At 44.5% G+C, this 25,147-nt stretch overlaps 2 protein-coding genes and 1 non-coding gene across 3 annotated transcripts in view; 2 read left to right on the top strand and 1 right to left on the bottom strand.

Moving 5' to 3' along the window:
- Positions 1 to 12,668, top strand: part of LOC122533504 (lysine-specific histone demethylase 1A) — a 116,837-nt gene extending 104,169 nt beyond the window's left edge. The window contains exons 11-14 of the mRNA XM_043663307.1: positions 6,894 to 7,186; positions 8,502 to 8,714; positions 9,325 to 9,523; positions 10,350 to 12,668. Coding sequence (XP_043519242.1) covers positions 6,894 to 7,186; positions 8,502 to 8,714; positions 9,325 to 9,523; positions 10,350 to 10,534 — 890 coding nt within the window. The 3' untranslated portion in view covers positions 10,535 to 12,668. The remainder of the gene's footprint in view (positions 1 to 6,893; positions 7,187 to 8,501; positions 8,715 to 9,324; positions 9,524 to 10,349) is intronic.
- A 166-nt stretch (positions 12,669 to 12,834) lies between these two features.
- LOC122533505 (trichohyalin-like) lies at positions 12,835 to 17,932 on the top strand. Its single transcript, XM_043663308.1, has 2 exons — positions 12,835 to 15,968; positions 16,431 to 17,932. Exons 1-2 carry the CDS (start codon positions 15,653 to 15,655, stop codon positions 17,792 to 17,794), a joined length of 1,680 nt encoding a protein of 559 aa, XP_043519243.1. The 5' UTR covers positions 12,835 to 15,652; the 3' UTR covers positions 17,795 to 17,932.
- Positions 13,817 to 13,967, bottom strand: LOC122533513. Its single transcript, XR_006307727.1, has one exon. It is a non-coding gene; the product is annotated as a U1 spliceosomal RNA (small nuclear RNA).
- Positions 17,933 to 25,147: the final 7,215 nt, after the last annotated feature.

The following is a 25,147-nucleotide window of genomic DNA, read 5'->3' as shown; positions in this document are numbered from 1 at the left end:
GACGGAGAAGTCTCTGAGGATCTGCGAAGTAGGGAATGGTTAGCTTTAGGGGTGGATTTCGGCTGCTGGTAATCCCAGAGTAAAGAGGTATCTCCGACTCCTTTCGTACTTTGCAAACCATCGGTTAGACATTGAGCAGGTACTTCGTGTCGGCAATGAGTTTGGCTTCTGAGTTTCGTTCTTCCTTTCTTAAACAATTGAGAACAGTATTAAACTAAATTTCGCTTCGTAGTGGTTTTACAGCAATTATTGTCTCTCGTGCACGTTGTAACGGGGAAAAAAAGGAAGAAGAAGAAAAATGGAAATTATTACGACCGTATGAACGTTCTCTTATCTTCTTGCGATGGTATCTTCAGGCCGGACACATTTTCGTGTTTATTTATCACACCAACGCTCGTCCCGTGTAATAAACTATGCGGATACGGGAACATACGGACGAGAACGTGAGAAAAAAATGTATTTCTGTCGCAGTACAAGAGACACGGCTAATAAAAGATCAGAAAGCTCGCAGCATTACTCGATAACATCTCGCGAAACACAAAGAGAAATCAGCAACATTTACGTCACGAACGAAGGAGAGAGAGAGAGAGAGAGCGCGCGAAAGAGAAGAGCTGCTTCCTTTTCTCCTGTTGGCGAAGAGTTTTCGTAAATCTGCTTACTGGAAAGTGGGGCTCAAAGCCACGCGGCGTGCTCGATTTCGATTCGAGAATGCGAAATTTTCCTGCATCGGTAGCCGAGTGTAACGTGCCTTCTGGCCGATTACGTGTATTACGCGGGCACTACCCTCTTTCCCGATTCTTCGTATGTCCTGTTGCCGTTGTGCACGCGTTCACGCGACGTCCAAAAGCACCGCTCCGGTGCGATGAACTCGCGCGGACACTTTCTGCCAGTCTCTGTTTCTCTCGAGGTCGTTTCAGTATTTGACTGTTCGACCAGCACGACGTTCCGACGTCCTTCTCTCCACCTGTTTTCCCCTTTTCTCTTCCGTCTTTCTCTCTTTCTCTTCATTTCTCTCTCTCTCTCTCTCTCTCTCTCTCTCACACACACACACACCCACAGTGTATGTGTATTCCCTCTTTGTCCCTCTGTACTCTCGTGGCGCGTCCCTCGCTGTTGCGCGCTGCCGGGCTGCACTTCGACTCCTGTCGAGTCGACAGAACGCCATAAGCAACCAATTTAAATGTAAATTGAAAAGCAGCGCGGCATACAAATTGTTCGACTCGCCGTCAAAAAATACTGCGAGCGAAGATCAAACGGAAGACAAGACGTAGCGCGAGGGTAGCACGAGAAGGAGCGCCGAAGAGGGTACGGCGAGAATGCCGCGCTCTGCGGCCGTGATAGAACGAGAGGGAAGACAGCCGGTCTCCTCCTTTCCTCCTACTTCTACTCGCGTCGGAGTCGTTCCGCGCGCCACGTTTGCTACGGCCACCGACACGCTGATAAATTCTTCGTTAAATATTTGCGTTCACCGGGGCACCGGGGATTCTGTTCCGGTGGAACCGCGCGCGGCCCCTTCCGTTGTTGGAGAACCTCTCTCACCGGAACGAGCCGATCCGTCGCAGCCGCTGCTACTTTCGTTAACCGTGAATCTCTGGATTTTAGCTTTATTTTGTATTAAATAAATTTTAAAATTTACGAATTTTGGAAATTTTTTGTTAAATTTCTTTATCGGTCAATAGTATCTTGCATTCTAGAGTTTGGTCACTTAGCAGAGAATTTATAATATATGATATATAAAATTCCATTTCCTCGATCGTAATGAAATTTAAAAAGGTCTACGAGTAGCTTTTTGAAATTATAAAATATCCGCGCGCGGCCCCTTCCGTTGTTGGAGAACGTCTCTCACCGGAACGAGCCGATCCGTCGCAGCCGCTGCTACTTTCGTTAACCGTGAATCTCTGAATTTTAGCTTTATTTTGTATTAAATAAATTTTAAAATTTACGAATTTTGGAAATTTTTTTTAAATTTCTTTATCGGCCAATAGTATCTTGCATTCTAGAGTTTGGTCACTTAGCAGAGAATTTATAATATATGATATATAAAATTCCATTTCCTCGATCGTAATGAAATTTAAAAAGGTCTGCGAGTAGCTTTTTGAAATTACAAAATACCCGCGCGAGTTTCTAACCCCCCTTGCGCTGGCAACTGGTTCGCGGACCATAACGAGTGACCGAACCGTATACAATAATTCGTCGCTTTCTTCTTCTTTCGTACTCGTCGGTACGATGTCACTGGATAGAAATGATTAAGAAGTAATAAACTTGTCATTTTTGTTTCGCCTGGGTTACATTTAAATATACTTAGAACTGAGAAAGTGTTGCAATTTGGCACGTCATTCCAGCGCAAGTGAATGTTAATAAGCAAAATCTTGGTTGGTATTATTATATTGACCACTGGAAAGTGTAACAATTCGGAAATTAGATCCAGACTCTTTCTGTATGTAATTCAACGTTCGTTACCAATCTCAGTGTCGCGCATTTCGCTCGCCAGTTGTGTATTCACGAAACTATGAAAGAACAGTTACTGGAATACCAAATGTACGTAACCGAAACGAGCGTTCGACACATTGTCCGCGTTCCTTTGTCGAATGTCCTATCCGGGGCAGGTTAAACGTGAACTAAAGGGCCCTTTCTTGCAACCGTATTAATGGACGGGCGCGTGTCTTTCACGTAAATCGGAAGCTCGGTTTCCGTCGGAACGGGAATGCAGCGTAGAAATTTTTCATTCGCTGGGAGTGCAGTTGGCTGGCCCGTGCGCCCGCGCCGGCCTGTTGAAAAATTCAGCGGGTTTGCTCGCGAACGAAAGCCGGAAAAACGGCAATGGGACCGGATTGAATGGGCTTCCGGCTTGTTTTTTGTTTGCCAGATTTTTCAGAGATGATTCTCTGATGGAAGACAGCCGTGCGGTGTACGATACCGAAGGGTTGGGAGGAGGGAGGGGGGGGGGCAAGCAAAACGCTTGTTCCGCCCGAAAGTAAACATCCGAACGAGCATTCCGAGTTACGGTAGCAAACAGTAATGGTGAGGTACGCGCGTATCCCTACGGCCTCGATGTTATTTTAGACAGACATCGTGGAAATCGAGCCATTCGCCCCGAAAGTCGGACGTACGCGCGTAAATGATACATGATCGGGCTCCGTTCGTCGCCAATTAATAACTTTCCATCTGATTTTCAAATTGATTCGACAAGAATCTCGATTTCCCTTTGGAAAGTTATAGCTGTGACAATGAAAGATCGTCGACGATTGAAACTGTAACGTAACGTTTGGATTTTTGCAATTTTTCAGAAAATGGTATTTTCTTTCAATTTTTTCTCACTCGCTGCGCGATATAAAGTTATCGAAACGAGACCAAATGAATCGTTATGTAATCTTTTTTTTTTTTACGACGTTAAATCAGTTGAAATTATCGACAATTTTTCATTGTCGGTGATACAGTTATTCGTGGTGAAATTTTAATGTACGAAATATACGTGATGATAGAAATTCTATTTCGTCTGCTTCTCCTTGACATCGAGTAAAAATTCTACAGTAGAGCATAATATTGGTATGTGGAGTATAATACTACAGTGGAGTATAATATTTGACTTGATATTTATGAATTATGTTAAATATTTGAACGATAATTTATATACTCATTTGCAATTAAATAGTAATTTTAATAGTGTATATTTACACAATGTTTGGGTGTAAATTACGTGATTTCCCAGAGATAATATAAATACAAATAACGATAATGAACAGTGAAACGGAATTAAAATCTCTTAGAAATCTGGTCTGTAAGAAGTTGACACACGAGACATATCATTTTGCATTACGAGCACGAGTAGAAATATATCCAGATTACGTATGTTTTCAATTACGAAGATCTACAAATTCATGCGAGCAACCGAACAAATACGAGCTCGACGAAATAAAGTATATCGGGGCGACGCCTTGATTGCAAAGGATTAAAACGTGCCCCGTGAAAATTCTCCAATAAAGACAATTTCATCCGATCGTAAAAGTATCTACGAGCGAAAAATTAATTAAATTCCGTCAAAGTAAAAATATTACTAATGAGAGAGAGAGAGAGAGAAGATGACTTTAAACAAACGGATGGAAGTTTGCCCGAGAAGAGGGAAGAGGGGGGCGCAAAAGGGGTCGTGGGACGATGTAAATGAAAACGGAGAGAGAATCGAAACCGGATCAAGTTCGTTCTCCGTGGATAATTTTCATCGACTCGGAACCGGCTGCCTCATTGCGAGGAATTAATTTCCAATTTCAACTGGAAGCGATAGAGAGAACGAAACAGGAGAGAAACAGAAAGAAGACACAGCACACAGTTTGCAACAGAGAGAGAGAGAGAGAGAGAGAGAGAGAGAGAGAGAGAGAGAGAGAGAAAGAGAGAGGGAGGGAGGGAGGGAGGGAACTGAGATCAGCGAGGTGGGATCGACTTACCATAATTTTGGTAGCAGCGGACCCGCGTTCCCTTCACTGGCTGTTGAATATTCCCTCGCTTATTAGAAAGGGTTTCTGTAATCGACGCCAGACACGAGCGGGTGTCTACCCGTCGCACCGCCAGTCAAATGGATTCCAATTAAAGTAATAACGAATCCGGCCGTACGAGCGTATTCGTCGTCGCAAATAATCGAACCGTGGACCGTGCGTTGTCGCGCGAGACCCGTTCCTTTTCCAATTCGATCCGCCCTGGCCCCCCTCTGTGTGTTACCTTTCTCCGCGGAAACCGGAGGGGGACTTGGAAAGAAACGGCCCCGTGAATGGGCCGACGTCGAATTTAAATCGGCCGAATTAACGAAACGACGAGGCGACTGTCGTTCGACGCGACGATAAATTTCTAGATGGGAACAGGTCCCGGCCAGTTTCAACAGCGCGCCAAATGGTGAAAACACCAAGCCGAATAATGGAAACTTTGACGAAAGTTTCTTTTTTTTTTTCTTTTTTTTTTTTGGCAGCAGCAGCAGTTATTTTGCATTTATACATACGGGATGTTTCGAATAGCTGGGACCAAACGTGGGGAATATAAAAAACCTTTTATTATAAAGTCAATCAATTTCATTATCCGGCTCAGGTGGTCAGCGTTGAGCAATTCTCAATGGAACAAATTATTCACTTGTACGGACTTGTTTATTTATTAATTTTAGAAAAGATTAGAATAAATAGGTGTCAATTGCAGGATAGTTCTTTCAAGATACAAATTTTTGCCTAATTTTCCAATGATATTCGTTGGTACGAAATTCAAAGTTACAAGATGTTTTCGACAGTATATACCTACAGAATAACCCCTACTGCTGAAGAAGTTGAGTGGGTCAAGCTGGCTATTCGGTCAATTTATCAATTTGTCGTTATATCTTCCATCCAGAATTTCATAAAATTTCAAGAAATCGAAGCGTGTCCGTAGCAACAAATTATTACCCGATCTTTAATGAACTAATCCAGGCTCCAGTTTTCTTAAATACTAGAACCAAAGCCTGGGATAGTATTCGATTTGCGGCACATCAATAATAATTGAAAGACGGCTGGCTGTTACTGCAACTATGGGAGCGAAAGTAAAAGGGGGTTTGCGTAAATTTAAATTTCTGCGAAATGGTATCCGCCGATAGAGCGCAGAGAGGCGCTTGTTAGTACGCTGCTGGCCATCAACATAATTAACCTGCCTAAGTGGAGACGCCTGTGTATCATTATTAGTACATGCGCGGCGGATGTTACGGGGTTCGAATGTGCTTACGAGAATTTAGGGCCGCGTCAGGTGTCCTGATTTGGCCACGCTAATGCGAAATATCCAATTAACCGGTAATGGAGCCTTTATCGCATCCGGTGACATCGGCCCGCGGAATTTCAACCGTGCGCGACGCGGCGCGGCGCTGTACCGACGCGGCCCACCTTTGCGCGGTCCACGCGAATTCGGAACGCCGGCTTCGAAAATCTCGAATACGTCTCGGATATCTGCCGCTCGTTTCGCAATCCGTTCTGATAATTGCCGTCTTCTTTCACATTTCGTTGCATCGAACGTTCGTTCTCTGAGGTTGTGCAGCCTCTCAGGTAGCCTGCATCGTTCAATGTAATTAGAAGATCTCGTAGCGTAGTCAGGATCTCGTTCTCGTCTCTGGTCCGTGCCATCCTTTCGCTCGAGATGCCTCGAGTCGAGTGGTTGGAACTGTACGATGTACTGTTTACATGCTGATGAAAAGACGATTTTTTTTTTTACTCTACGATTCAATATCTTTTTCTTTTCCTTAACTGGTTCGAGCTGTTTGGTGTTCAAAAAGTCGATTATTTTTTATATTTGTGTGTATTTTTTTTTTTTTTACGTGTTAATGAAAAGAGAGTGATACAGGACATTTTGATTAAAAAATCTTGTGTTTAAGACTTCTTGTGTCTGTTCTTCCGTAGGTTAAAGAAAAGAGACTTTTCACCAATTTTTCATTCCTTTTCGATGTATCTTAATTCGATGGGATCGACGAGAATGCATACTGGTAAATTACAATAGAACAAACATTTTACGTTTGAAGGTAATGTCTTCGACATTTTTTTGGACGTACATGTATACCTTTGTCGATCCATCAGGTTCTAATACGATGGTACGTGTCCGCGCGTAACGAGACACCCGATACACGGTAACTAACAAGCCAGAAACGAGGAAACACGTTACCCTCTATCATGTCCCTCTATTATCACCCCAATCACAAGTCCTCCGAACATTACCCACACCCCCGGCTCTCTCTCTCTCTCTCTCTCTCTCCCCCGTTGCTCACAAATCTCAACCACATCGAACCTCAGTTACCTTCTCATTTGTCAACCATCCTCGTAACCAACTGTTCGTAATTGCCACGCGTACACACATACGTACACACATCTCTAACAAATTATCTATTCTCTCTTACGGTTTTTCAGTTCGCAACGGCTACTCGTGCGTACCTGTTGCTCTGTCGGAGGGCCTGGACATCCGGTTGAACACAGCGGCCAGGGCGGTCCGCTACGGAGTGAACGGGGTGGAGGTGTGGGCCGCACCCTCGCGCAGCCCCCACACAAATCACACGGTGTACAAGGCGGACGCGGTGCTGGTGACGTTGCCTCTCGGCGTTCTGAAGGCTTCCGCGCCGCCGTCCGCGGTCGCCTTCAACCCGCCGCTTCCGGACTGGAAGTCACAGGCTATTCAGAGGCTCGGCTTCGGCAATTTAAATAAGGTAAGGCGGCGCTCGCGCGCCCTTCTCCGCCCGATTCCCCTCTGATTTATAACGGCCGGCGAAAACGACGATCGAACTTGTCCGCCGGCCACGGGAATGAGATATATTGTGATCCGGCGGCCTCTTTCGTCGCGAGGAGCAACGGCGGTGACGTGGCTCGTGTCGCTTCTTACGCCCGGGACACGTTCCTTTTACGGCCGCCCCGGAGTCTGTTCACTCCGAGGGAATCTCGGATCTCTCCTTCTCTCTCTGCCGAAATTAAAGGCTCATCGCGCGGCCAAACGGGCCACGGCTGTCCGGATCTCTCGACCGATAGCTCGTCCGCCCGAATAAATTCCCCCCTCGCGTCTCCGCCGGGTAATTTACGAATCCGACGTTAGGCACGTCGTGGGAGAGTGCAAGTTCGTTGTTTAAGGAGTTTGCGAATTTTGCTTTTGAATATGGAAATTGGCCGGGTGGTTTTAGATCGGCGATACGCTCGTGAGAGTGATCGTCGGGGATGACTCTGATGGATGTTTGGGGTGTTAGGACGACAGATTTAGGAATGATAGGAATGTGGTCGCTATCCGGGTTCGTGTTCTTAGGTAAATTCGGAAAACGACGTTTCATTGCTTGTCAGTTCGTAAAGTTAACTAACTGCCTACGTTACACAACGACGGCGTTGGTTGTGTAATATTGCACTTACTGGATGTTTGAACGAGTCAACAAGGACACGATGTGTCAAGTGACAGAAGAAGAATGCCACGTGCGCGTTCGGTAATTCAGACCGAGCCTGAAATTCAAGGTCCGCGATGAGGCGGTGCAATCGTATTACGTACTGGTGAATCTCGTAATTCTCTTAAACAACGCGCGAATAATCTGCAAAGAGAATGATTCATGAAAGCGCCGGTGGTGAACGTTTACGTGAGCAACCGTTAAACCAAAGGATTTGCCAGGACCAACGGGTACATAATATTTTCTCCAAACACGGCTTACGAACACTGTGCTCCTCTGTGCTCCCTTCTCGCCTTGTTGAACACAAACTACACATATCTCTCCGCGTTGAATTGAAAATTCAACGAGTCACCCTGTTGAATCAGAGCTCGGCGAATTGTTATTGAAAATCAAGTCGTTCCCCTTTCTCGTATACTTGTACATTTTCACCTTGCTCGCGATCAAGACTAAGGAGAAACTTGCTCTTTGTCGTCTTGGACGTCCAAACTTTCGTTCGACTGAAACTCATCGACGAAACTTCTTGGTCGGGAATAGTCCAGGGGTGGATGATTGTGCGAGTGCTACTACCAAGCAAGTAATTCCCGGGAATCTGTCACGTCAGGTGGTGCTGTGCTTCGAACGGATCTTCTGGGATCCGACCGCCAATTTGTTTGGCCACGTGGGTAGCACGACCGCGTCGCGTGGCGAGCTCTTCCTCTTCTGGAACCTTTACAAGGCTCCGGTGTTGTTGGCTCTAGTCGCTGGCGAGGCTGCCTGCGTGATGGAGAACGTCAGCGATGATGTAATCGTCGGCCGCTGTATCGCCGTCCTCAAGGTAAGTCTCTTTGGGTAAATTAATCTGCGTTTACGTATTTTCGGCTAGTCGCGATGCTGGAAAATTAAACAAGTTCGAATGACTTCTCTCGATGATACGTCGAGTAAAACTTGTAGTACAATACTACCTACGTCACTTATTTCATTTCGTTTCATCGTTTCATATGTATCAATTTCATACAGTTTACTGTTCTATTTCACATAATTTAGTAGTTTCTTGAATGTTCGTTATACAGCGACGAAGCGAAACGAAAGTTCAATACTCAAATATTATCGTTTTATATTAAATTACTGAGTTACTAATTGCTAGAAATTACTAATTACCAATTAAATTAAATTACTAAGATTTTGTATTTTGCAGTCTGCATGCATAATTAAATTGGAAATTTTCAAATCAGATAACTCGTCACTTTGACACTTGTTAGCAAATTTGCTGCTTATTTCTTGTGAAAAAAGAAATTTCATTTTACAGAGTTCTGGATTATCGTGCCACTTGCCTTTTCAAAGTTTCTTCTGTTAGCGATGCAAAGTGTTTCGCTGTCTATCTAAATTATTCGTTCTCCGCTTCTGTAACGTGTAGCCTCTTAAAGTATGCATCGCTGTGTTTCTAGGGTATTTTTGGGAACCAAGTGGTGCCACAGCCACGCGAGAGCGTGGTGACGAGATGGCGGGCAGATCCGTGGGCAAGAGGCTCGTACAGTTTCGTGGCGGTCGGCAGTTCCGGTAGCGATTACGATCTTTTGGCAGCGCCTGTCGCGCCCCCTGCCACCCCTGGTACTCCTCCGCCGCAGCCAAGAGTATTCTTCGCAGGTAAATATATAGTCTCCGCGATATTTTCACTGGCTTCTTTCCTTTTCTTTTTTTTTTTTTTCTTTTTGGCAAGGGAACGAAGTGGACTTTGGCGTCCGCCGGCTGATAAAAACCGGGCAATTCCACGTGAACGCGATGTGAATCGTATCTTTTTCAAGCGGCTAGGTTGTGCTTTTCTCTGCATGGCTTTTTACCTTGAATAGTCTTTTCACAGGGGGTTTAATGGCCTCGTGATAGGTTTAGGAAAGTTGTTTTCGGCAAGAGGGCACTTTTGTGCATCGAGATAAGCACAGTACTTTTCGGAATTTGTGTCTTTTTAAACGTTAATTTTCAATTATAAATTTTACAAGTCGTCGTTGGAACAATTTACGAATATTTCTATAGCTAAACGATTACGTTATACTTTTTTTGTTTGTAAATATTTGCTTAATAACAGTCTTAAAATGTAGCACTTTTTCACCTGGTTACTGCGGCAAAACCAGTTCCGATCTTAATTGTTTCACGCAACGAACAGTTTAAAATTTATTTCTTCTAGTAATAATCTACGATTCGTACTAAAATCTGCAGAAATATCCTCAATATAAACTGACTTTCAACCTACCCGAAAAATCGCGAGTCCATTGCTGAAACCCTCTGGAAGATTGCAATTTCTCTCCTCCCTGTATCCTCCAGCTATTCCACGGTCCCCTAAATCGACCAAGGTCGTCATCTTCAAAGACTTAGACAGCGATAAAGGAGCGAGAAAAAGAAAAAGAGAAACCCTCGCCCTAGAGCTATACCCACGATTGATTCTCTAACGCGGTGGCGAACCGGTCTCTGCTTTCAGGGGAGCATACCATACGAAATTACCCGGCGACCGTGCACGGTGCTTTCCTCAGCGGACTTCGCGAAGGTGGGAGGATCGCGGACCAGCTCTGCGGAAGTCCGTACGCGCCGCCGACGATGCCCGCTTCCGGTGCGGCGCCAACGGCCATGCCATCGGCCACCACCGGCCCCACCTCCACGCCTTAGCGCTCTGCCACGGAAACCACGGTCTTCGATCGATAACGAGCGTTATTATCACAATTATCACAATGTTTCATTGTCGAGTCTATGATTATTCTCGCTTGGACGATCGAGGAAAGTACGGAACGGTAGCTGGAATTTTCTTTCGTTGGAAAAGGCGAAAAAACAGAAAGAAAAAGAGAAAAGAGAAAAAAGTAAGACGGTGAGTTTCGTTCGTTCCAGGCTAAGACCAAAAACCGTTCCAAGCTCGTCTATCGTGTTCCGATCGACAGCACGTATATACGAGCAATCGAGCGCGATCGTGCAATTAGTTAGGGAAATATGTCCGCCAATGGCTAGACCCCATTAATCACGTTCGACGATCGTCATTCGATTGAGCCGCCACGATCCTCGGTCCACGAATCTCGTGGCACTTGATGTATAGTAATTATTGTATAGTAAATGCAATAATAATGTTTATTCATATTACTTATATAGTGACAGGGATTTGATAATCGGAAATGTAATCGAGGATCGTGGTAGGATTAGGTGTATCGACGTGCCCGACACGATTCCCAATTCTCATCGATTCGTCCATCGGTCTTTCGGTAGAATCGTGCGATTATTTATTTTTCAGATGTCGGCCACGGTGAAAGAAATGATAAATAAGCATCGAGGATTCGATGGATGATCGATCGAGACCTGAGGCACATCCATTCACAAGCTGCTACGACCCTCCGTGTAATCGTGTCCCAATTGTTTCAATTCTATCCAATGTTTATTTCAGAAAAAAAAAAAAGAAATCGTTGATACTGGTCCAAAGGATCTGGAGAGGATCGTAGCGATCTTGGAGATACGTCGGTTCATGATAAGAGAGATTCGTGCCTTTGCTACTACGTTCCATCACGATCGTACACATATGTGTTTAGTCTGTATCATATCGTAGTGATCGTTTCATTGTACGTTTAGCATACTCTGTCTCGTAGCAGTTATACTTCGTTCCTTTTTTTACTCGCATTGACGTGCTTTGACCCGCCGATATATTTTCAACCAAATCTTCCTTCTCCATGCTCTATCATGCTTCCTCGAGACTTCTCGATCTTAATCACCCTTCCACTCACTTTCAGCTCTTAATTATTTAGATTAAAATTCGTTTTAATCATTATAAGCCAGAACACGCGTTATTTTTTTTTTTTTTTTTTTTTTTTTAAAGAAGAAAAAGAAAAAAAAGAAAGTCGTTCAATGTTTGACAAAGATGTTCGATGTTTGAGTGTTGATTGTCTATCGCAAGAATCCCGGACGAACTCATTTCTACACTGATTACAGCGATCTTTACACTCGATCTCTCGCTGATCGATTCGGCGCTCGAGAACATCCATCGCCGCGAGTGCTTTTCGAACGAAGCTCAAACCGATCGAGAACTGTTCGAAAACTTTGGCAAGGAGACACGCTAATGTGTGTGATGACTTTGGTTCAAACTCGATTTCATTGACGAACCGGGCTCATTATCGAACGCACGGCCGATTGATCAGCGAAGAACGGAATTCCTCTAGCGATAGCCAGATTCACCCACGACTTTAGTCGACCGCTATCTAGAAACAAATTGCGCGGAGCACGCGATAAACGTCGTTAACAGCTTTACAGTTACATGAATATTCCACGTGATAGAATGTTCCGACACGCAAGCAATCATTAAAGCTACTTCGTGTCACTGTACTTCATGAAAAACGATCGGAGCTTAGTTTTCACCGAAGCAACTTCTTGTTGCTTTTTGAACGCCGAACACACGAAGAAACGTGAACAAAGGTTTCTACTCGGTTGCTTCGGTGAAGACGTAGCTTAATATACGTTGAATTAACTGTATGTTGCGGGTCGTTAACAACGTCGACGTCTTGGTCACGATACCACCCTATACACCTAAGTACTGTTGAGAGCTGAGAAGATGGTAGCGATTGGTTGGTCCATTAGAAGATCGACAGCGTCGATTAGACAGTAGGTAATATCTACTGAAATATATGACCAAGAGGGTCTCGGCTGCCATTTTTTCAGCTGTCAACTATACGAAAATCTGTAGAGATTAATCGAAAGTCCTCGATTATACACATCAGCTATGCGCCTATTCCTCTTGATTAAAGGCAGAGAGTTGTTACGATACCAAGGAGAAGCGTTGTTTCCTATTTCATTCGCATCGATCACCCAACCTGAACTGCTGCAATGCCCTGCTGATGCTTACAGTCAGCAATCATCAGACTCTCTCTCTCTCTCTCTCTTTCTCTCTCGATGACGCGACGATGGAACAGGCGTTCGTTTCGACCCATTTCTGAAGTCAAAGATCCCCGACGCGATCTAGCAACATGCATTGTGAATGTCTACTCTAACCGGCTTGCACGTTTCACCCTCGAGCCGATTCTTTCCGTTGTCCGACGGACACTTGGCGGGGTTACGTTAAGCTGTGCGCAATAAGAAATGTCAATGTCTCAAGAGAGGATTCCTGGCCGACTATTCCGCGATGGAACTAGGTGAGTTGGACGACGTGTTGTGCTCCACTCGTCGGTTTCATCGGCGAGGACTCCTCATCTGCCTCCTCTCTTTCGACCAACGACCGCGCCTCTTTTCAACATCTCTCTCGTCTCGTTTGCGCGACACGTATGCCGGAAACGCGACTCTTTTCACGTCTTTTTTTTTTTTTTCACGCGCGTGGAAGCCGCTGGTTTAAAGAAGACGTGGTAGTCGCCATCGTTTCACAGGGGGCTAGTCAGTCTGGTCGCGAAGTAGGTTGCGTGTTTCGCTCGATTTCAAAGAAACGAGAGATTCGAAAGAGGAGGAGACTGGAGGGTTTTGAAGACGAGTTTTTCGCGAAGACGATTGGTGGTGAGCTGCTGCTTGTCGGGGTACTCTGGAGGGTTCGCGACGAACACCCGCCGATAGGTCTGTGACTTTTCAAACGTTCTCTTTCTCCGTGGTGCGTGTCTCGATGATTAGGACGTTTCTAGACAAAGGACGATTCGAACTAACATTTTGTTCGATTTCATTTCCTTATCGCCTGTGAAATATGAACTTTTTAACTATTTTTTACTCTTCATTTACGTCATCGAACACTGTGGGATTTGAAATTTTTAATTTAATTCAATTTTCTTAGTTTGGCGTTAAATATCCAAATGTTTGAATTAATACGATCGTGTATAGCTCAACGATGCTAAAATTTAAATAAGAATCGAGTGAAAAAGATGGATGTATCAATGTTGGAGAACACGACGCGATCACTAGACGACGAAGATTCCACGAAGGGCTTTCGTTGGTGGATTAATGCGTGGGGTCTGCGTTCCCGCAAGAACCCCACACTACCAAAAATTTAACGCACAAATACTCACATTAGGAGTACTTACAGGCTTCAGCTTGTGGCCTCATGCCTGGGGGAACCACCTCGTTGATCATGGTATCCCCTACGCCAGGTTAGTATGGCGCGCACCAATTTCCGGCTCCGTGATTAGCACTGACGACTACGTACTCACTTTCGAGAAATTATTCTCAAACTGAAACTCCATCCATTGGCAATCAAGCTGAACTATTTGTGATAATTGAATAACGAATTATCCGATCGAATCACAAGATGGCCAAGAAAATTCTCGCGTTTTTTATTTCATTCTCATCTTTCTCTGGAGGGAAAAATTGTTATCGTGGAATGGATTGCAGAGAGTTTCGTGATTGTGTTATCACTCGAATGTTTTGGTATCGTTGGATACAGATTATTGTGGCAATTTATGTTAGGTCATTGAAATCTTGGATATTTCATATTCTTGCTGATAGAGGTTAACATTACAAAATTGAATCAAATTGAAAATCGAAATATCTCGTCGGAGAGTTAATTTACATTTGTTGAACATTTACAATTTATGAAAGAATTCTAGCGTTGCAACTTTTGCACTCGTTTCTTTGATTTACGAACGTTTCGACGAGATCGCGATTGGTTTGCCTTCGTCGTGCAAAGACACGTCAGAATTTCGCAAACATGCACGCGTGGAAAATGTGTATCGCCCGACCCTTGGCGTGTAATTCTCGAATCGACGCGTGCAACCGTCTCCGTCTGTCGGCGAAATTCCCTGCCTAAATCGGGGATATTGTGAGCTTGATTACTTCGATATAGATATTGCGTTACAGCCGTGGCCTACGGGGGCGTATAATCGAACTACACGAAGTCTCGTAAACTCGATGAACTTGAAAGACGAGCCACCGTCGAAGTCCTGAATTTCTGATGGCGTGCATTGTTAGCATTTTGGAAGCTCCGTTTCCCTTCGTTTCTCCGTCGCTGTTGCTGTTGCTGTTTCGACCCGACCATTTCCTCCCTTGATAATTGATTTCCCGCGTGTAAACGAGTGATCGAGACGCCGGGCGCTGCGAGATGAATTTTTAAGTTTTCCTTTCCCCGCGAGGTCGGACGAACGATGACGTATTATGATTAAGGAGGTCAGCAACGAGAGAGTTTTGCAGCGAGTGAGAAATATCTTTGAAATTAAATTAAATTGGAGGAAGAAAAGTTTTTTAGTTGAGGATTAAGTGAAAATCGAATTACAAGTTGTGTCACGATTCCACGTATCTGACAACATAGTTTGCAATCATCTGTACTCGTTAAATTTTCTTTTTTTTAAGGCAATAATCACGATCTGATATATCCACTGAATCAAATTAAAAAAAGATCGCGAAACAAGAAGCAGGTAAATATCCGATCCGATCAAGTCCATGTTAATTTTTCTCGAAAACAGCAATTGCTGTCTTTAACGCGTTAAGAAAGAAATCTATATCTACGATTATATGCAAATCCAAATCACCGAAAATTTGACAGGCTCGCGAGAAAAACTGGCAATCTCATCGATGGCCCATTAATTCCCAGTAATGATCCAATTACCGGGGCCAGAGTCAGCCCTTTCCAACAGCCATTCACCACCTTGCAGCGTGTTCGTGCGCATCGGTCACGTTCCAGGGCATTGAGCAACATCCAAGTGTACCTAGCCTAACTGAACCGTAACCAGACCGCCGTCGCAAATCAACCCCACCGCCCCCTCAACAGGCCAAATATTAATTCGATCGAGTTTGGTCGTCGTAGTAACCGGTAAACACAGGTTCGCGTTCACTCGTCGAAGACTCGCGATGTTGAAACGTTCGGACGTCGCTCTAACCTTCAGAACACGAGTCGAGATGAGTTTCTTCAAAGTGGAGGAGGTGCAGTGCGGACCTCTGAAGCCGAGGAAGTATCCGCCAGCTGCTGTTGGCAGTCCGAACGCGTTCTGGGGATACAGGCTGCGCGAGCGGTCCGGTTGCAAAACGACGAAGATCCCGCAATCGTACGAGGAACATCAGCGACAGAGGCAGAAGGAGTACGAACACCTGACGAAACTCTTCGAGTTCGAGAACCAAACGAACAGTAAAATCAAGAGGAAGAGCGTTCGGCAGCGTGTTCAGCAAGGTACTAGCGAGGATTGTTAGGATGTTGATGATCGGCAGGATCACGCGTTGAAGTAAGAGGTGCGTGGATAGAATTAGACGTACTTGTCGTTTCAGGGTATTTTCAAGAGTGTGCAGGGTATCGCAATGTTCTTGAAATTAGGCGCGATCTTTTTTGGAGAAAGAGGGAATTGAAAGTTTCGTAGATTTTTGAAAACTTTGAAACGATCGTAGGCAATTGTTAACGCAGCTCTGTTTAAAGGAGAGAGAGAATAGAAATTATTTTAACTATCAAGAGGATAGATTATTCTCTCCAGAAACGAACGATGGGATGCAAAGAAAATTCAACGAATTCTGCGTTTAGAGTTTAAGCTTTGTCAAACCTTCCTCTTCCATTTTCAATAAAAAGAAAAAAATCCCTTAAAAACTCATCTCGTTCTTTTGCTCCCATAAAATCGCCGTCAACGAGCGACAATTTCTTCAGGATTGGCGTCGTTCGAGGAAAGCGTGAACGCGCGGCGCGAGAAACTGCGCGACTTGCTGTTGAAAGAAGAGATGGGTCTGATCCACGAGGTGATACACCAGGCACAACACGGCGACGACGCGAGGATGGACGACATGCGGCAGAGAATAGAGGAAATCCAGAGGGAGGAGGAGGAGAAGCGTTTAGCAGTGGTAGCCGCGAAGCGAGTGCAACAGCGTGTGGCCCAGTCGCAGGAGATTCGCGAGAGAATTTCGAAGAAGTCGGTGGTCGACGCGAAATTGGTCAACTTGGCCCAAATGGCGGACAACGAGGCAAAGAGACAAGCTGACATTGAACTGGACAATCTCTGGCATCAGCTGATGCTGAAAGAAGTGGAAGCGAAGAAGCAGAGGGACGTGGAAGAGGCGAAAAGGCGTTGTCTCACGGAACAGTCGAATCTGACCATCCTTGCGAACCAAGTGGCGGGGAAACTGGCTCTCGAGGAGCAGAAGAAGCAGATACACGTGGAAGACAGAGAGCATATGCAACGTCTGTTGGAGAAACTTCGTCAGGAAGATCTGGAGAACGTCGAGAGGGAGCGTCGGAAGCGTGAGGAGCTGAAGAAGGATCTGCAGGAGCAGATTCTGATGGCGAAGCGGAAGCTGGCGGAACAGGCACGTCACGAAGCGGAAATGGACCGCTTGAGAGGGACCATCGCCGCGGAGGAATTGGCAAAGGAACGATCTGACATCATAGAGTCCAGTGCCGCTCTTCGTAAAGAGTTGCTCGCTTACATAGAATATTTGGAGGATCTGCGGAAAGAGGAAGCTAGGAGAAACGCGGAAGTGGACAAGATAATAGAGAAGTCGTTGCACGACGCCGCTAGCAAGCGCAACCAAGTGGTGCAGAAGTTTAAAGCGGCCAGGAGGAAGATTCTGGACGACGTTCTGCGTGGTCGCGAGCAACAGTTGAGAATGAAGAACGAAAACGAGAAGAGGGAGATGGAAGCACGTCGATTGGAGAAAGAGACGTTGGAGAAGCAGATAGAATCGGAGGCGAAGTTGACTGCCTACGCGAAGAAGGAGAAAAAGGAGAAGATGTTGTGTTATAGAAAAGATTTGGAGGAACAGTGGAAACTGGCGGAGGACGCGAAGCGTAGAGAAGCTGAAGAAGAGAAGAAGATGTACTTGGAAGAGCTGAAACGTCAGGAGGAGTGTGAGAAATTGACGGAGGAGTTGTTGGAGGCTTCTGAGATTGTTGTTCCGCATCCGTTCAAGATTTTGCTGAGGGAATGCGCGGCTCGTTACGCTGCGGAGAAAGAGGGACAGTGTTACTGTCCGCCACCACTAGACGAAGAGAAACAATGTACGCGTGAATTTGAATGATGACAGATATGCAATATACGTTTTATTATATTGTAAATTCATATACATTGATATACAATCTTGGATGGCCCTCATACTGCATGAATTTTTGGTCCATTACGTGTACGTCATTCATCGATTATTAAAAATATTTGGAATTAATTTTTAATTTATTTTTTATTTTTCGCTTAACACGGTTTTTATATGACACAGAAATGTTACAGAAGGGTCGAAAGTAAATTTAATTTTCCCGCTCCGGCAGGATCCACGATCCATGCGATGATCTATAGCTCCGTTCGAGCTGCACGCACCATCTGTGCCATCGTCCGAGAAACTTCGAACGCGCTCGTCGTCAAGGTAGAACTCTGTTTCGTTATCGATCCTTCCTTCTTTTTTCCCCTGTTTTTCGCAGCGCGCAACTTGCTGGCGCGACATTTAAAAATGCCGGGCACGAAAAATCGCTGGGAAATAAACTTGTTGTTCGACGCAACCTTTACGGCTGAGAACGTCGTTGAGGATAAACGTCGGCAGAAAAAAATTGGCGATGCTGCAACGATCAGAAAATCTGGATGGGAAAACGGCCAATCGACGCGGAATAGTAATGAGCGCGTGGATTCGTGGCAAACGAATTATACGAAACGATGCGAATAAAAGCGATCGTAAAATCCAAGCATCGGCGTGAATCGCGCGTAAATAATTCTATCGTTGATGCTGAATTATTTTTAGCGACGCTGCGGTCGTGATATTCGCAGTAAAATAATTACGCGTTTCGGGTTGAAATGTCGCATCTTTTTTTTTTTTCCTCCTTTCTTTCGCCGGCGAGATTTACAATTCGCTAAAAAACTGATTCGTTCTCGCGCCTCGAGCTCTCAACGATTTTTTCTTCTCCCTCTTTTTATCGTTCCTTTTTTCTCCAAATATTTTTTATCCTTTCGTCTTTTATTTTCTTTCGATACATATTTACAAGAGGCACTGGTCGAATATCCGCACGAGTTGTCGCGCCAACCACCTTCGGGCGGTTGCTTTGAAATTCACGGCGAGCCAACCTGACGTGCAAATTGACACACCGATTGCATTAAATAACATAACTTGTCCGGGCGGGACGCGTCGCGCTTAAATTATCCGCCGTTTCGTTCGATTATCGGAAAACACGCGACGCGCGTTGAAAAGGAGAACTGATTTAATGAGCGCGCGCGATCAAAAATTAAACACGAATTAATCGCTCCGCTTTCCAAGACCAGTCTGCTCGCCGGTGATTTAACGCAAGCTCCGGGAAGATGCATCGTGCTACTCTCTCTCTCTCTCGTTCCTCGTTCTTCTTCATCGCCTGTGGGCTGCTTCGAAATCTCTCGTTAATAATTTAACAGCAGAATTACCAGAGTGATCGAAATCACCAATTCGCAACTTTTTCGTAGAGATTTCACAGATTTTGAAACGATGCGTTTCCATTAGTGCGGACGATTTTTCGCCAAATATCACGATGAAGAGACTCTGATAGAAATTTTATTTATGCTTTTAGCCGATGATGGATCTAATATTAATAATCCTAATTTTTCTTTCTATGAAAATATAAATTGCGCGGTCAATTGATAAATATATTATCGGACAGGTGTTGTATCTAATTATAAAAAAAAAAAGGGTGAATATTTTCTAAAAAGTTTCGATTTTTTACCAGCGTGGCAGAAAGGGTTGAAAAGTTATCTCTTCACAGCTGGTACAGCATTTTTTAAATTAGTACGCAGTTCACGATTGTCGTTTACCTGACCTTCGTACGACCTTCAATTGCCTAACGCTCGGATACAATTTTTGTTTTTTCTTTTCATTCGCCTTCCCCTCGGGCGATTTCTTTGTATCTTCGAAAGCGACGAAGGTATTCGAGATATTTCTGATAAATGATACAATCTGTATTTCGCATTATACGTTGAATAATATCCCAAAGAAGTCTAGCCCCGGTTCTCTTTACCACGGTGGAAGCTGCTACAATAATGCACTTTCATGTTTCCACTCGCTGCAAAATTGCTCTTTATGGTCACCCGACGGAGGTAATTTCCAGGAGGAATTTTAAGATTAAACGACGCAACCTCCGACCAACCCCCGTTCAATTTTTCCCTCGTCGGGCTACGCGGTATTCCCTTAACAACACTCCGTATCAAGAACTACCCACCCTCACTCCCCTCCTCTCTTTCCTCTCGAAACCGATTGCATAAATCGAACCACGGCATTATCGGTCACAGCTGAACTTGCCGTGCGAGTTCTCGAACGGCGGCCGCAAAATAGAAACCAGCAATCGCTGGAAGTTGCTTTATTTTCAACCTTTTGCTGGCAAAAACTTTCTCGATTCTGATTCTCGGGAGATCGTTGATATTTTTCATTACATATCGCATTGGGGATACAGAAAGAAACATATCGTTTCACGAAAATGTTTTTTAACAGTAACTAATGGTGTAAACAATTTTTATAGTATATTTGTAGTACAACGCTCATCGTACGTAGCAGCGACATTCGGCTTGAGAAACAAAAAAAAAAAAAAAAAAAGAACTACCGTCCGCAAAAGGGTTAGAACTTTCCGACAGACGCGAAACTCAATTTCCCTTTCTAGCGTTCCCAACGTGGCTTTAACGCGATAAATTCAGCGAGGTCTAGCCCCGCTCTGTCCCCGATGGAACCCCCATAAAAAATCTCTTTTCGCCGAACTCTTTGGCAAGAGCGGGGAGACGCTTGTGCAAGGAAGCCCAACAGCTCGCCCCATTTATATTAAAACGCATCCCGGTGTGGCTATATTAAAATATTTCCGTTCGGTCGGCGAGACGCGTCCCATAATTCCTGCGGGTGACGTCGCGTAGTTGCGAAAGCGTTCACCAGAGTGGAAAGCCGGAAGTGGGTGGCGCGCTCGCTCGCGCGCTTGTTCGCGAGGTGGTGGTGCGGACACGTCGTTTCCAAGCCGAAGGCCGTTTAACGCGGAATTTCAAGCACGAATACGGTTCGACGTGGTTGCCGGTCGCGTGTCTTTCGTGCACGACGAGGCAACGGCTCCTTCCCAATGGTTTCGAGATTACGGCCGTTCATTCTTACGTGGTTATCTTTATAACCAACGTCGGGGGGGGAAACTTGCTCCAACCTCTTGCCTCTCGACTTTCCAGGCGATCTCCTTTATCGACCCTCTCGCCTGCCTCCCGCCCGCCCCTCGCCGACCACCGGACGCGTTTCTTTTTCCCTCGTTTTCTTATTATTTCCTCGTTTTTTCTTGGCAGACTTCACCCTTTGCGCGGTTTTTTTTTTCTCCTTGCACGCGCCAAGGACCCGTCGGAGCGATTAATTGATTGGCGGCACGGTCGAAGGGGTGACTTTAGAGGGAACTGGGGGCGTCGAAGGGCTTTTTTTAAACCGTTAAGGGCCAACTTCGCCTTAACGCAACATTTCATTTCTAGTTGCTTTCGATTCATTTACGCTATCGAATTTTATTTTTTAATTGAGACGAGCAAAGTATATATTCCCGAGGGATTTCGTCGTTTTGGATATCCTATGATCTTGCGTAATTTAACGAGACTCGATTCAATTTAACGAAGTTCATACGCTGGCCGTAACATACGTTGAATTAAATCGATAGAAAATCGCGCGTGTTCAAATTTACGTGTGCTTCGTGAAGAAGAATCGCGTGAAAATCGCGAAGCCTCCACTTTCACAATCCGCGGCTCATTTTCTTCCCCCTCGAGATGCGTGTACATCAATCAAACGTGATTTTTCTTTTGTGAAAAATTTTGCAAATTAAATTTGTGCCCTCTGCGAAATTTTTTTCACGTCAAAATTCGTCGTGAATTTCAAGATTTCGACGTGCGACTTTTTTTTCTTTTCTCGAGAAGAAGAAGTACGTTCACTTTCGCGCCCGCTGCATGATGTACGGATGTTGTGGCTGTAGATTGCGAAAACGGAAGCATCACGCTTCAAAATGAGGCCAAGCAGCGAGCGTTGTAGTATTATTATCTTTTCAGACAGAAAGTTACACAGTTTTAATAATCCTTCATTCAAAATTAAGCGATCCTTTAATTTTGACCACGCCGGCGATAAATCATTCGCTTCGCTTTTAACGAGTCAAACATTTATCGCCAAATAGTTAATTCGTAGAAGACGAGAGTAGAGGAATAGTTGTTCATTTCTTTTCCCCCTTCTCTCTTCTTTCCTCTTCGCGAGATTAAATAAAGATCTAGGAGGTTTCGAAGTTTTCGAATGTTGCTGGAATAATTGAATATTCGCGGCCGGGAATTGAATAATTAATCGGGGCGCGGGGAGAGTCGATAAACAACTTTTTTAAACTTGCAGAGAAGCCCGTTAAAAATTCATTAAAACATTCCTCGAAGGAGGCTGATTGGCCCGCGTGACTCCATTTACTACGTGTGTATTAAAATATTCACTCGAACGCTCCTCGCGGGAGACTTACCATCGCCATCGAGGTCCATCGACCGGGTTAATCGATTAGTTGGTCTACTTAACCCTTTGTCAGAGACTTAAAAGAACGACTCCATAAAAGAATGTACATCCCTCCGTGAACGAACCACCATGAAGATTTGCCCTTTCCTCGCGATTTTCCGAGAAATTTCGAATCGTATTGGAGTTATATTGAATCTTGTTCCAATAATTTCGTTATTACTTTGTACCACAGCCTGAGAAGCTACGGTGAAACACTTTGCAGAATCGTTCGATTATGCATCGATCGTGGATATTTATGCAAATTCTCAATTTGCCCGAGACAGAACGAAAAATATGGAGAACATGAGAATAGAATGTAACGATTTAACGCTCTGCTTTGAATATTTGCTTTCGCGTATTACGCGCGTTTTTTGCTGCTTTAGATTTCCCATTAATGCTCAAGCATCCACAGTCTAATTATGGTCGTAAAAAAAAAAAAAAAAAATGGGATTTCTACCGGTGTTTCCAGCGCGATCGTTTTATTGTCACGTTTGAGCAGTATATAATCAGACACGTGGAATGGGTTCAAAAATAAACGATAGCCGCGACGCGTATTGCTCCACAGGGAAACCAGAAACATTTACCCTAGAAAAAAAGGGAAAGAAGTGAGGTAAACCCGACAGATGATTAAAAACAATTAATTTTTATTCCCGTTTGAAACTTTAGACGACGCGTTCGCGTTTATTGTATATAATAAAATGTAAACTATTTCAATTTACACTTGATCGTTGTATCAGCTTCCACGTATTATTATTACGTTTCGTGTTACACTTGTGTTGGAATATTCTATTATTCTGTTATTGTATTGCAAATTTATTCGATTTTACGTATTACGTGTTATCTCATCTCACGATACATACGATTTTGCACCATGTAGATCAATAATGAATTGGGGTCGTTATACGAAAGCGGATGCACAATACCTGTGTACTCGCGTCCGTAAGTATTAGGACACTTGCTCGTTACATTTATCGGCAAACTCTGAACCAAATTTTATATTATTTACCGTTTTACGCCGAGATAACCTTGGAAAAACAGCGAAATCCGTATCGAATTTATATCAAACGTGAATATTTGTACCAAATGAATGCTTTGATGTTCATGGCGAAGAATCCAAAGGATACGCTAGCTTCTATTAATTCTATTTTTTTTTTTTTTTGACCATTAATATTACACCATTAATATTACAACAATCGAGCAGGTTGGAAAATTATTAATTGTTAACGAGTTAGTCGCGACAAAATTTCTAGAACAATCGAGTCCTTGATTTCCATGGAACGCGTAATGTTGTCCAAATTTGCAGCAGACAACGCAACGCTGCGCGAATCGAACACGTCCACGCGACACGGTGATCATCGCCGTCCCCGGTCGTGAAACTTTCACCCCTTAACGAGGCGAGGGGTTAAACGGGGGACGAGCGGCGTGTTCGATTCGAGGGCCAGCGTGCATCACGGCGACCACTGTGCATCCGTCGACGCGTGTGATTGATCGAACGGCGTGCAGGCATTGCGGTTTGTCTCGGGGCCAGCGAGGTTCGTCCCCGAGATTAGAGACTGCAGTTGTCGCGATCGCTTTGAACCATCAACGATACACAGTCGAAGCTCCCAACGGGCCGGACCTCGCCAAGACTTTTTCTACCTCTCTGGCGGATCGTCTCGGTTCGTGGCCTGCACCTGCACACGCGTGTGCACGCTTCTTCTGGGGCAGGGCGCGAGACCCCAGACACTGGGACAAAGAGAAAATGGAAACGGGAGAGAAACAGAGAGAGAGATTGATGACGATGGTCGAGAGAAGAGAAGTAGACTTTTGGTAATAGGGGATGAGAGAAAGAAGATTCTTCGGGTAGATGAAGAAACGAAAGAGGAGTGAATGTTTAACAAGGGATGAGGGCTCGGAGGTAGGGGAGATGAAGAAAGGGATAAGTATCGAGAGGTCGGAGAGTAGAAGCTACTAGAGATAAGCAGGTGCTAATTGGGTGGATATTAGAATTGGGAGGAATCGCGAGGAGGAAGGAAGGGAAATTGTAAGGTTGAATTTGTTGTGATGTTTCTAAGACGGGGAGCAGAGGAAAATTATACTTCTGGGATATTTTTAAATTGTGTATTTTATGTCGGGGTTGCGTCGATATGAAAATAAAGCGAATGTTTAATAGAGATTTGACAAAAATTTTAATAGAAATTTAAGAGAAAAACCCACAAAACGCTTAAAATTGTTAAGAAAACAGTAGAAAGAAAAAAATAAATTTATTTGGATCTTTCCAACCCCTTTCAAACCACCGATATTTCAGACAAAGAGAGGATGAAAATCGTAGGGGAAAGTATCAGGGTGTTGAAGCTACCGAAGACGAGCAGGGATTAATTAGAAAAATATTAGGAAGAAAGACAAATTGTCTCGATGAAGATTTACAAGACCACTTCTAAAACTATTCATCTTCCATGTGAAGATAATCTGTCGCTTCAAGAGAGTTCCGTCCTGGGTAATCCATGGGACGCCAACTTTCCAGACGTCTCGCTCTCTGCGAGGGAGATGACTTTTCCTCTCGAAGCAAGACTGTTTTAATCCTTTGCCTCTTCTCAACCTGAAAAAATATAACAAACCCGTTGAACATCGAACATAGGCATAGCCACGCGTACGCGCGTATGCAGTTTCCCGAGTCACGAAACTTTCATCCCTCGACGAGGAAGGGACAGAGAGTAAGCAAAACAATGCCTGGCAAGAGTAATGGAAAGGACAAGGGGAACGAGAGAACTTATAAGATCGAGGAGGTGGAGGAGGAGGAGGAGGAGGAGGCTCTTCGTCCAGAGAGGAAGGGGTTAACGAGGGGACCAGAGAGAAGAGCAAGAGTAAAGAGAGAACCTGGCGAGGTCTGGCGAGAGAACCAGACGAGAAGAAATAGAGGAGCAAGTAGAA

The sequence above is a fragment of the Frieseomelitta varia genome, unplaced genomic scaffold (genome assembly GCF_011392965.1).
Source record: "Frieseomelitta varia isolate USP_RPSP 00005682 unplaced genomic scaffold, Fvar_1.2 scaffold_533, whole genome shotgun sequence".
In the NCBI taxonomy this organism is placed as follows: Eukaryota; Metazoa; Arthropoda; class Insecta; order Hymenoptera; family Apidae; genus Frieseomelitta; species Frieseomelitta varia.
The sequence above is the reverse complement of the archived record's forward strand: the minus strand, read 5'-3'. Positions and strand labels throughout refer to the sequence as shown.

What these genes read in the sequence shown, in the direction of transcription:
- LOC122533505 (XM_043663308.1), top strand. Translation starts at nt 15,653, where the DNA reads ATGTTGAAACGTTCGGACGTCGCTCTAACCTTCAGAACACGAGTCGAG. An exon ending in TCGGCAGCGTGTTCAGCAAG is followed by an intron (nt 15,969 to 16,430) that starts GTACTAGCGAGG and finishes CAATTTCTTCAG; the next exon opens with GATTGGCGTCGTTCGAGGAA.